Below are 14,039 nucleotides of genomic sequence, written 5' to 3'. Positions count from 1 at the left end.
CAGTCTTCGGGATATCCGGCTCCTGAATCTTCAACTGATGATAACCTGAACGTAAGTCAATCTTAGAAAATACTCTGGCACCCTGTAACTAATCAAATAAGTCATCAATACGAGGCAATGTATACTTGTTCTTCACTGTGACTTTGTTCAACTGGCGGTAATCAATACACATCCGCATAGAACCATCCTTCTTCTTCACAAATAAGACAGGAGCACCCCAAGGTGACACACTGGGCCGAATAAAACCCTTATCAAGCAACTCATGTAACTGCTCCTTCAACTCCTTTAATTCAGGATGAGCCATATGATATGGAGGAATAGAGATGGGTTGAGTGCCCGGTAACAAATCAATGCCAAAATTAATATATCTGTCGGGCGGCATGCCTAGAAGATCAGCTAGAAACACATCTGGAAAGTCCCTCATTACTGGAACTGAATCAACTGTAGGGGTATCAATATTGACATCTCTCACGTAAGCTAGATACGCGTCACAAACCTTCTCAACCATTCGTTGAGCTTTAAGAAAAGAAATAACTCTGCTGGGAGTATACTCTAAGGTACCTCTCAACTATAATCGCGGTAAACCTGGCATAGCCAGCGTCACAGTTTTTGCGTGACAATCAAGAATAGCATAATGGGGCGACAACCAGTCCATGCCCAAAATAATATCAAAGTCCACCATGCTGAGCAATAATAAATCGGCTCTGGTCTCAAAACCACTAAGAGTAATCAAACACGACTGATACATGCGGTCCACAACAAGAGAATCTCCCACAGGAGTAGACATATAAATAGGGAAACTCAAAGAATCCCGAGATACGCCCAAATACGAGGAAAAATAAGAGGACACATAAGAATATGTAGAGCCTGGGTCAAATAATATCGACGCATCTCTATGACAAACCGAAACAATACCTGTAATGACAGAATTAGAAGCAAACTGCCTCTGTACGAGCAGAAAGTGCATAATATCTAGCTTGGCTTCCACCTCTAGGGCGACCTCTACCTCCCTGACCTCCACCTCGAGCTGGTTGAGCATGTAGGGTGGCAGCTGGTGATGTAATCATAGTCTGAGGACCCAGTGGAGCACGCTGTGGCTGAAAAGTCTGTGGAGGTGCACCCCTCCTAATCCTGGGGCAATCCGAGTATCGCCACACTCAAAACAAGCTCTGGGAGGGCGTGGCTGCTGTGACTGGCTCGGGCCAGGTCTGCTGGACTAGTCTCTAGGAATACCCCATGCAGGAGGCACACTAGATACAGGCGGTGCATAATAAGGCTCATGGGGTCTAGAAGGAGATGGAACACCGTTGGCGGCTGGAAGAGCTGAATGAACGGGGCGGCTCACATAACCCCTACCATGGCGAGCTGCTGGGGCACGAGCTCCCGAATAATAACCCGCCTCTCGAGACCTCTTTGCCTCCCTCTCTTCTCTATCCCGGGAAAACATGCCCTCGAATCTCCTGGCAATACCCACAACATGCTGATAAGAAATATCCATCTCCAATTCCCTGGCCATACTACTCTGGATGCTGGGATGGACACCCTCAATAAACCGTCGGACCCTCTCTCGAACTATGAAAACTAAGGCCGGTGCATGTCGGGCCAAATCACTGAAACGAACTGCATACTCTAACACAGTCATAGCACCCTGTCACAGCTGCTCAAACTCCACGCGCCATGAGTCCCTGAGGCTCTGAGGGACATATTCTCTCAAAAACATGTCCGAGAACTGAGTCCATATAAGTGAAGCTGCCTCAGGCGGACTACTCAACGCATAAGCACGTCACCACTGATAGGCTGCTCCTCTAAGCTGGAATGTGGTAAAAGAAACCCCGCTCGTCTCCGCTACACCCATAGTACAGAGAATACGATGACACTCCTCCAGAAAACCCTGAGCATCATCTGTAGCCAATCCGCTGAAAGTAGGTGGGTGGTACTTCTTGTACCTCTCAAGTCTAAGCTGCTCCGCCTCAGAAGCTGTTGCCCTAACCTCGGGCTGAGCTGGAGCTACCAGCTGCATTGGTACAATCTCTGGAACCTGGTCGACCTGAACCCCTACTCTGGAATACCGGCGACGGGAGTCTGTACTCCTCTCTCGGCCTAAGATGTGGCAGGAGCAAGTGGAATCAATCCAGCCTGAGCTAAAGTGCTGAACATGCTCAGAATCTGGGCTAGAGTCTCCTGGAGGGCTGGTGCAGGAACAAATATCTCAGGTGTCTGCCCTCCAGCTTGAACTATTGGGGGACTCCTTTGTAGCAACTCGTGCGGGTGCTCTGGCTGCACCACGTGGATGTCCTCGGCCTATACCCCGGCCTCGGCCTATACCCCGGCCCCGACCTCTCGCGGCTCTAGCAGGGGGCGCGAGTGCCTGGTCATCAGATCCGCTTGTACGTGTCCTCACTATCTGTGAGAGAATAGAATACAAAAGTTTATAATCTTTTAAGTCAACAAATTTTTCGTATGACAAGGAATCAAAGTAGTGAAATTTTCCTAACAGTTTCATAGCCTCCCGAAGATAAGTATAGACGTCTCCGTACCGATCTGCGAGACTCTACTAAACCGGTTTGTGACTCACGACATCTATGAACCTAGCGCTCTGATACCAACTTGTCACGAACCAATTTCCCCTCTATGTGACGTCGTGATGACACCTAGTCTCTACAACTAGGTAAGCCTAATATTTTGCAGAATAATGAAATAAAAATAAAAATTTAACCAACTATTCAAAAATACACAACAAATCCCAAAACCCAAAATATCGTGAATCACAAACTACAGAAGGAAAAATCTAGTGTCTATATACGTCAGAGTCTAACAAGGAAAAATACATAAGATAATGGACATGAGAAAGAGTAGAAGGGGACTCCGAGGTCTGCGGACGGGGCAGATATACCTTGAAGTCTCCAAAACTGTCCCGGGTCACTGATAGTGCGGCTGATAAGGTGCACCTGGATCTGCACACACAAAAAAACATGTGTAGAGAGTAGCATGAGTACACCACAATCGGTACCCAGTAAGTACCAAGCCTAACCTCGCTCGAGTAGTGACGAGGTCAGGTCAGGGCCCTACTGGTAAATATATAATAAAATAATATAGAGTGTAATACCACAATAAAATAAAGGTTGAAATTTAAAAATAATACAATCATAGAAGGTAACAGCTCAGTACACAGAAATACAACAGGGGATCTCCCGAGATACCATCTCGTAATCCCAAACGTAAATGTGCAAGGGGATCTCCTGGAATACCGTTCCGTAGTCCCAATGTAAATGTATAGGGGGATCTCCCGAAATACCGTTCCGTAGTCCCAAGGTAAATATGCAAGACAGGAGGATCTCCCGGAATACCGTTCCGTAGTCCCAAAGTAAATATGCAGTACAAGGGGATCTCCCGGAATACCATTCCATAGTCCCAAAGTAAATATGCAGCGCGGATGATAGAAATACAACTACATCACGAAATTCTTACAATTTAGACTAAGTACCAGTCAGGGAAGAAACAGAAAATTCACTAAGCATGATGCACATAATTCACATAAACAATTAAGACACGTAGACATGTTGTATTAGACTAAACATGATAGCTACACATATTGGAATAACTCAATTAAGAATGAAAATAGATTAGTACTCATTAAAATGGTATAACTCAAAATAACAGGAAAAACTTGTTGCTGCTCAGTAAGAAAATCGGTTTTACCACAACTAGCCCGTGTACAACTAACCCGTGTACATACTCGTCACCTCACGTACACGGCGCTCACATATCACAATAGTTCCAAGTCTTAAGGGGATTTCCCCCACACAAAGTTAGGCAAGCTACTTACCTCGAACCAAGCTCAATCAATCGGTCAAAATGCTTTTCCCACGAATATCTAACTCTGAATGACCCAAATCTAGCCTAAAGCAATTACATATCACAAATACACAATAATAGACTCATCTAATTAACGAAATCAACATTTTAACAAAAATTCTAAAATTAACTCAAAATCGTCTGTAGGGCCCATGTCTCGGAACCCGACAAAAGTTACAGAATATGAACGCCCATCGAACCACGAGTCCAACCATATAAATTTTACCAAAATCCGACATCAACTCGAACCTCAAATCTTTAATTAAAATCTATGAAGATTTCTACCATTTTCAACCCAATCTTTACCCATTTGAACTTAACAATCTTTCCACAACCTTATTGGTATGTATACATAATACTCTTACACCCAGGAATCATACTATTAATCATCCATCCTTACTCCAAACCCGAAATTGAAGAATTGAAGAAAGAAATTCTTACCTCTTTGAAACCCTAGCAAGATCCTTATGAAATCTTCCAACTTTGAACAAGACATTGATGGATAAATGACTAAGTTTTCACTTTCTCTCTCTAAAATGCTCTCACCTCTCTCTAAAATATCAGATGAAACCCTTCGAAATGACCCCCAATTGTGTTTTATAAAAATGGGGTCGGGTTTATAAAACCAGAAAAATGAAGCTCCGGAACAGGTTTTGCGGTCGCATATGCGACCGCATAATAGTTATGTGGACCGCATATCGGTCGCATAATCGGTGTCCAGTACTGACAAATATATGTCTGTGTATGCGGTCACTATGCGGCCCGCATACCTGTTCTGCGGTCGCATAGTGACCGCAAAACAGTTATGCGGTCGCATAGTCGACCGCATATTTCATCCAAACTGGCCCTCTTCTGCCTCACTTTTGCGGCCATTATGCGGCCCGCAGAGTGATTATGCGGTCGCATAATGGACCGCAGAAATACGTTTTTTCGCTAATTTTTTTCTTACTTCCCGATGCATTGTTCAACCCAAAATGTCCGAGCCACGGCTCGCAAGCTCGCCGCGAGAAATTTCTACAACCTTTGTACTAATTGATCTACCTCGACACCACAAAACCTTAATTTTTCCTTAGCAAAAATTCTCCGGGTCACTACACATACGTCAACATCTGGTCAACATTTTCAATTAAATTTCGAAACTTTGGAACTAGGTGTTCCAAATCATTCAAAAATCTCACCGGACCCGAACCAATTACCCCCGGCAAGTCACATAATAAATGTAAAGCATAAATTAAGCAGTAAATGAGAAAATGGAGTTATAATACTCAAAACGACCAGCTGGATCGTTACAAATGCTTAACGGGTAAATTAGTCATAAAATATGAACCATATCTTATACGATCCCCATAAAATGAAGTTGACGAATAAAAAAGACAATCTTTCTTATTTAATGCTTTTGTATAACAAAATATTTAGACTAGAGAACGGAGATTATAATATATAGTAAATAAATATATTGTGAAATCCAATTCAATATTCGATACAACCCACTCAACATGTTTTGGATCAAAATATTTAACGGAAATCTTACCTAAATGTCCCAAATAAGTTTCAATTTACCAACCTCTAGTTATTAATCATAGATTTATTAAAATTAGTCAAACATATAAAAATTAAAAACCCAAATAAATAAGATTTTTTCTCTCCAAGAATCACAAGCAAAGATCTCCGTCCATATTTTTAAGCGTGATCATCAACATTAGATGCAAGACGGAAAGAAAATTTCATGAATGAGGTAGCAAACAAGGTGTGTGTGTCTATATATATATATATATATATATATATATATATATATATATATATATATATATATATATATACACGTACAAGATTCCAAAAATCTAAGCAAAAATAACCTTTTTCAATAGGTATGGTTGAAAATTATTGAAAATATATAGATGAGTCAATATACATATTTTGAGAAAGATTGGAAGTGATTTGGACTAATTTGCTATCAAAATTTGTAGTTAAAATCGAGTTCAAAATGTTCTTTTGCGACACATGTATCAAACATATATCACACACAACAACATGTGATACACATTTGATACATACGTGATACACAAATGATACACTTTGTTTTTTATGTTTAATCTTTTACTTCGAATTTTCAATTCAAACCATCTCAAAACTCCGCCAAATCATCCCAAAACTGAGATTCAAACTCTTTAAGATGTACCCAATTTATTCTAATAACGTCCACCAAAAAGAAAGCAAAAATTTGACATTTATGGCTACAAATAGCTAATTGACTAATATTGATAGCATTTGGTTAATATTAATATATTTAATGGATTGATCATTTTTTGTAATAAACTACTTATAAATGGACCGGTAATTTCTATAATGATTTTATACGACGTGAATTTGGAATATGAAACCACTAAATTTGTCTACACGACGATTGAGGGGGTATAAGTTTCCAATAATCCTAATGTACCAATCTTAGTTCCTAGTCTTATCTAGTTATGAAAAGATATTTCCTTATACACCAATTCTAGTCCAATATAATGTTGTCCTACAAGAAAGAAAGAAAGAAAGAAAGCAAGAAAGAGAAGAAATTTGTTGGTTTTATATAGAAAGACAATTGTACACTAACTTAAAAAGTAAGGCAAGTCCTTGTGCCGTCAAAATTTCTTCAATATGGTCTTTGTGTGATTTATTCCAATATTGTCCCAAATTTAAGAAAATGAAATAAGTAACGTTCTGTTTATGCTCAGAATTAAGTAACGTTCTGTTTATGATGAATCAGTTATTTCATCTTAAGATGTCTTGTTTATGCCATCCACTCAATGCTTACTCCTATTTGTTTTTCTTCAAGGGGTATTCAACCCTTTCTTTAATCATTTTATTTATGTAATACAATCAAACCTCTCTATAACGATTTTATTGATTCTAATATTTTTTTGACTTTTATAATGAATAGTTGTTATACACTTAAAATAGCATTTGATGGTTATATATTATTCGGTTGTTATAGACAAAATTATCCAATAATCATTTTTTTTCCTTTTTTAATGTTACATATGAAAAATAAGAAAATTAATCAAATTTAAAATCTCAAAACATATGCATATTTTACTAATTAAAGATTTAAAAAAGCTAATACATTACTAATAAATCCATAACAAAGTGTACACAAGCCCAAAAATGCCCTTGTGGTATTCGAAATGGATCAATTATAACTTCCGTTTAAATTTGAATCCAAAAATGACCCTGCCATTATAAAATGGGTCTAATAATGCCCTTGTGTTATTCAAAATGGATCAATAATAACCCCCTTTCTTAAAAAAAAAATTCAGTTTTTACAAAACAAATACTTTTAAAAAACTGAAAAGACTTAAAAATATATATTTTGCAAATTCCTTTCTTTTTCTATTTTTACAGAATATATATTTTTTGGTTTTTAAAAGTATTTTTTTATAAAAAATTCAGGGCATTATTGATCCATTTTGAATAATACAAGGGCATTATTAGACCCATTTTATAACGGCAGAGTCTTTTTGGATTCAAATTTAAACGGGGGGTTATAATTGATCCATTTCGAATACCACAAGGACATTTTTGGGCCTTTTTCCTTTAAACTTTAAGGCATACATTTTTTAAAGCAGCTTGAATATTAAATTCTTTAAAATTAATGAAATAATGTAATTGAAGCTTGTTTATAGCTTTCAGTCTCTTACTGGCGATGTAACATTTGAATTAGCGAAGATTTGTATCCATACTTTCAGCAAAAGGACATCCAAAAATATACAAGCATATTTTTTAATGGAACTGAATGAAATACTTATTATGGAAGTATGCACTAACATAATATTATTTATTATAAGTGGCGCATTAAATTTTCAAGATATTTGATCAAAATCTCTAGACTTATTATCGGTGATCTTAGAGATTTTACACGTGACTATTATACAGGATTAGTTTTACAAAGAGGGTATTGTTATAGGCAAAAAGCTATACTGAGCGCTTAGAATTAAAATGTTAGAGTTTATGCCATTTATTCAATGCTTACTCCTATTTGGTTTTCTTTAAGGTGTATTCATCCCTTCCTTTAATCACTTTATTTATTTATATAAATAATTGTAGTACGTGTGTTGATAATAATTGAAGTAAGATATAAAAGAACCCACGAGTGGCCCTTAAACAATGGCGGGCTTGACTCACTATTATATTTCTTACTCTGACCATAGATGTGTCCCTTTCTATAAACCAATCATACAAATTTTAAGTGTGTAATTAAATCACAATTTTTTAGATCCACAAAAGCTGAAACCTTTTCTATATTTGGAAGTCCCTTTCAAGTTTCAACACATATACTTAGTAAACATTTGTCAAAAACTTGTTCACACTTGTGAAAGTCTTTAAAGTAAAGTAGGCCCATGCTTCATAAAAATTGGTTAAATTCGGTTTACTTTGATACAGATTTACTCACTCGGTACTATCTTATGCGGTACACTTTTATAGATGAGTTATTCATATATTAAAATTAGGATAATTTTATACATCGTTTGGTTATAATAATAAAAGAAAAAATATTCTCCACATAGAATCTAATATAAGTTATATAATGTTTGATTGATTTTCTTCTTTTTTTCACATAAAATATAGTATTGCTAATAAAATATTTGGTTTATATTTTTTTTTTCCGCGTAACTAATATATGTATAGTTATAAGGGAATCTATGTATTATTTTATACAGAGTAGAAGATGAAATAACTTATACATGTATTAAAATAAAAAATAATAAAAATTTCTATTCAAACTTGTATATTTTTTGTTTAAAAATATATATTTACTATATACTAACAATTTTAATAGGATAAACTAGACGAAAGATAAATAATACTCACATTACATTTTGTTAATCGTTGCATAACTAATTCTCGCATAACTCAATCTCGCATAATTAATCACGCATAACCAATTTCAACATAACTAAACTCTGCATAACTAATTCCTACATTACTAATGTTTGCGTAACTCTAATCAACAACCAAATGACCCCTAAGTTTTTGGTCCGTTCAAGAAAGATTGTGGTATTTCTATATTTATAAACTATTTAATTTCTTATTTACTCTTATGACACGACTTGTTAGAACCCTGAGTTCCCCTTCTCACAAAGAGATAATATGGAAGGACATGTGGAACTCTCCACACATTTCATTTATTTGTTGATAGTAAGATAATTTTGTACTTTATATATATATATCTTAAGTGTCAATCAAAGTCTTTTTTTATTTCTTAAATTTTACGCCCTATTAATTGCCACATAAAATGAGATAGAAGTAGTAATGTAGTACTAGTACAAATAAGCAATTAATGATAAGTACATAACCATCTTTCTTGGAACCTTGAAATGATCCCACCATTAATCATCTCATGTATTATCTTTCTAGCCACTTCTTCAGTGATCCTGTCCTTTCAGTTGTATTCATTTTTTTCAGCTACCCATTTTCACTTCTTGATTTTGCTTTTGTATAGTGCTCAATTGTGCTTTACCACTTCTTAAGTAGTTGGATTATCAAATTCTGAATCTTGAAAGCTCTGAGAAGGAGATCCTGTGCACAATTTTTCAATATTATATGAAAAGGAAACACATCTGAATTTTTTTATTTTCAATATTTGACTCACCATTGTGTTTTTATTTATATAAAGTCAAATCACTGATTGCTTTCTAGAAATTAGTTGACTTTCTTTGTCTTACCTAGTTGAAAGTCCTTGTAGTGTTTTTATTTATGTCTCATAGTGAAAATGACTAGACCAAACGTGTGGACCAACTTAGCCTAATAATTACTAATGTAATTATCTAAAATACATTGTGTTTGAAAGAACTTTTGACTAACGGGTAAAGATGTTGATATGGTAACAGTATGTCAGCCGAGAAAATAGGCTCTTGCATAAATGTAGTGTAAAATAACGTATAATCTTTTTGGTCCGGTCCTTACCCGGACCCGTGTATAGCGAAAGATTAATGCAAAGGCCTGCCTTTTTATCGTGTTAGCCTGAAAAAGATGTAGTTTGTCCATGTCATATAGATTAGTTAAAAATTAGAGCACCCCATGTTACATTTTGACTTAAAAGACTTTGATACCATAAAGGGGAAAACTTTTAAGAAACTGTTGAAATTTTCAGCTTAGAGCCTGAGAAAAATGGCATCTTCTGTTGGGCAGCAAAAACTTTCTGGAAAAAAGATGACAAAACAGTTAACAGGGAAAAGAGGAGACACTGAATTTCATTCAGTGGTAAGAGGTGGGAATCTTGAATTGGCTTTGGAGATAATCAATGGCTGTGTAGAAGGAGAATTGGTAGAATTAATGTCTAAGCAGAATCAGTCTGCTGAAACTGCTCTTTATGTTGCTGCTGAATATGGTCATGTGGAGTTAGTGAAGGAGATGAGTAAGTATTATGATATTGGATCAGCTAGTATCAAGGCAAGAAATGGTTATGATGCATTTCATGTTGCTGCTAAACAGGGTGATTTTGGTAAGTACTAAGTATTTATTTAACTGGTTTTTCATTATCCTGTCTATCTATGAAGTTATAGAATTTCACATAATAAGCGCCAATGGTGTGGCCTAACGGTGAATTAAGTAGGTGAAAACTGTGAGAAATTAGGTTCAAATCTAATAGAAATAAAAACTAAACCGGGTGTTTTCCTTCCATTTGCCTAAACTTTGGTGGTCAAAGTTAACCGATACCCAGGGATGAAGCTACACTTTGGGGAGGGTGGTCAATTGACCACCATTTTGTCGAAAAATTACGCTGCATATATATGGAAAATATCAGGTTTTAGAAGTACATAACATATATTGAACACCTTTTATCGGGATTTTTTTTTTTTTTTCAAGTTTGAACATCCTTCGGGAAATTTCTGGCTTCACCACTGCCGATACCTATATTGGTGGAGCTAGCAGGTAGCAGTAGAATAATAGAGGTGCGTGCAAGTTGGTCGACACCATCGTTAATTTTAAAAAAAAAAAAAACCTCTTAATGAATGAAAAAACAAATGATGGAAGTTCCCTTGATGTTAAGTTTTATAAATTTGATTTTCCTTTTATCCTTTGTAGTAATTATAAATTAACAACTAGTAATGAAGCTTTGATCAAGATACTAAAAGATTGAATTTTTGTTGCAGAAATGGTGAAGGTAATATTGGAAGTTTTTCCTCAGCTTTCAGTTACATTTGATCAGTCAAATTCCACAGCACTTCACACTGCAGCTGCACAAGGCCATATTAATGTGGTCAATTTCCTTTTGGAGACTAATAGCAGTTTAGCCACAATACCAAAGAACAATGGGAAAACAGCACTTCATTCTTCAGCAAGAAATGGTCATGTTGCAGTTGTAAAGGCACTTTTAAGCAAAGAAGAAGGGATCTTAAATTGGAGAGATAAAAAGGGCCAAACTGCTTTTCATATGGCAGTTAAAGGCCAAAGTGTTGATGTTGTTAATGAGCTTATTCAATCAGATCCTTCTTTGGTTACAATTATTGATGGAAAGGGTAATACTGCTCTGCATATTGCAACACGAAAAGGCCGCGTAGAGGTAATTTTTCATATGTATGTTATACCTGCATTTCATTTTATTTGGCGGTGTTGGACAGAACACGGATTTTAAAAAAAAGGCAGCTCGGTGCACTAAGCTCCCACTACGCGCGGGGTCCGGGGAAGGGCCGGACCATAAGGGTCTATTGTACTCAGCCTTAGCCTGCATTTCTGCAAGAGGCTGTTTTTACGGCTCGAACTTGTGACCTCCTGGTCACATGACAACAACTTTACCAGTTACGCCAAGGCTCCGTTCAGACTGAACACGGATTTAAGAAAGAAAAAGACTTCTGACACATAAGCTAAACACTTTGTTCTGATACTCAAACTGTGGTAATTCCATCTGAATACAGATTATACTTGAAAGCTTATTTGCCACATGTATGTTATGTAGTTCCATATGTTCTATAATTGCCACAGAGTCAAATATTTTACATGTTTATTTTATGTTCATATGAACACACAGAACAATCTTCTTTTCAAAAGCTCAACATAGATGTTGTAAGCTGGACCAGTGGCGAAGCCAGGAATTTCCCCAAGGGTGTTCAAACTTCAAAGAAGTAAAAACATCTCCGACAAAGAGTGTTCAATATATGTTATATACCTCTAAAACCTAATATTTTACCTATATATACAGTATAATTTTCCGACGAAGGGTGATCAATTACTAGAGTGTAGCTTCGCCCCTGAGTTGCACGCCCTTCTTAGTCTCTCTTATAATGTTATCTTCTTTTTCTCATGCCAATAAATATACTTTAGAACTCTCGGAAAGAGACGTAAATGAATGCTGCAAACATCTCTTATCAGTATCACCAGAAGCAAACATAAGTAGTATTTCTAGTAATTAGAAGTTGATAATAACATAGGCTTATTTTTGTGCCGATATGCCATCAATATGCAACATGTAAGTTTTGTATTGTTTTACCCCCTACCATTAAAAATAGACAGAGTTTATGACTCCAAAGAGTGTCCCGGTTTAGCATCTGGTTTGCGATTTGCACCCCAGAATTCTAATGAATTAAAGGGAAATACATTGGTCATGCAAATACTTGGTTGTGTAGGACATTTGGTTGAGCATGTACTTTTACCATGTATTGGTAAGGGAAAGTGTTTCAAATCGTCGACTAACTATCATAATCTCATGCAGATTGTTCAAGCATTGGTAAAGGACAAGCGGATGAAGTGGGACGTCATCAATAAATCTGGTGAGACTGCTCTTGACATTGCTGAGAAAGGAAGGCAATCAGAGATAGCAACAATTCTAAAGGAACATGGTATTCTAAGTGCAAAGAACATGAAGCTAGTATTACCAACGCGTTCAGCCAAAGAACTGAAACAAACCGTTAGTGACATAAAACATGATGTTCACAATCAGCTTGAGCACACTTTTCAAACACAAAAGAGAGTGAAAAACATAGCGAAACGTCTGAACAAAATGCACTCGGAAGGGCTCAATAATGCAATAAATTCCACCACAGTCGTCGCAGTTCTTATTGCCACTGTTGCTTTTGCTGCCATATTTAATCTACCAGGCCAATATGTTGATAACCGTGAGCATATTCCTCCTGGATACTTATTAGGAGAAGGAAATATTGCTCCTCAACTCCCTTTTGCAATTTTCTTCATATTCGACTCTCTTGCACTCTTCATATCATTAGCTGTTGTGGTGGTTCAAACATCAATCGTAGTCGTTGAAAGAAGAGCCAAGAAGCAAATGATGTCGATTATCAACAAGCTAATGTGGTTGGCTTGTGCATTTGTGTCTGTAGCCTTTCTTGCACTGTCTTATATTGTTGTAGGTAAAGAAGAGAGATGGATGGCAACTGCAGTAACTTTTATGGGAACTTTTATCATGGTTACAACACTAGGGACACTGTGTTATTGGGTAGTTATGCACCGGATTGAGTCTTCAAATTTGAGAAGTTTGCGCAAGTCAGCTCGGAGTAGCAAGTCCTTGTCACGGTCCATATCGATTATGTCAGAATCTGAGATCGCGGATGATGAGTATAAGAAACTCTATGCTATTTAGTTCTTCCACGCCTTGTATTTTGCGATTAGCCTGTATATTCTTGTGTAATAATAAATGATCCTTACACTTCAAGCTTCAATATAGTAAAAAAAGGCAGCCCGGTAAGGCCGCATCCCAAAAAGGTGTGATTTAGGCAGACTACCCTAACGCAAGCATCAGAGGATTCCAGGGCTCGAAGAAGACAATTTTACCGTCCTCCAAGACTCCTCTTCAAGCTTCAATGTAGTACCTTCAAGCTTCAATGTAGTAGCCGCTAGTTTTTCTGTAGTATATGAGCAACATAATTGAAAGTGCAGGATCTTATGCCATTCTTAGAATTATGAACATTTTACTACTGGTAGCTGCTAGCTTTGTCCAAGTGAAAAACAATCTAGTATATGAGCAAGATAAGTGAAGTATAGAATTTTATGCCCTCCTAGAATTTTGAGCATTTTACTACTGTGATCAAATCATAGTACTCCTTAAATGAAGAAGAGCATGACCTAGAGATAGATAGGAACCGAACTGTTCTAAATCCAACTCATATACCACTTGAATTGTTGAACAACCGAACCCTTGGGAGCTACATGTCTTGTGACATGCTTCGCGTGGCATTTGTTTTATAAAA

At 36.7% G+C, this 14,039-nt stretch overlaps 1 protein-coding gene across 1 annotated transcript; it reads left to right on the top strand.

The window, feature by feature from the left end:
- Positions 1-9,212: 9,212 nt before the first annotated feature.
- On the top strand, positions 9,213-13,727 carry LOC107797976 (ankyrin repeat-containing protein At5g02620). Its single transcript, XM_016620900.2, has 3 exons — positions 9,213-10,342; positions 10,995-11,404; positions 12,551-13,727. Exons 1-3 carry the CDS (start codon positions 10,009-10,011, stop codon positions 13,430-13,432), a joined length of 1,626 nt encoding a protein of 541 aa, XP_016476386.1. The 5' UTR covers positions 9,213-10,008; the 3' UTR covers positions 13,433-13,727.
- Positions 13,728-14,039: the final 312 nt, after the last annotated feature.

Source organism: Nicotiana tabacum, chromosome 2 (genome assembly GCF_000715075.1).
Source record: "Nicotiana tabacum cultivar K326 chromosome 2, ASM71507v2, whole genome shotgun sequence".
Classification (NCBI taxonomy): domain Eukaryota; kingdom Viridiplantae; phylum Streptophyta; class Magnoliopsida; order Solanales; family Solanaceae; genus Nicotiana; species Nicotiana tabacum.
This window is presented reverse-complemented; position numbering and strand designations above follow the sequence as displayed.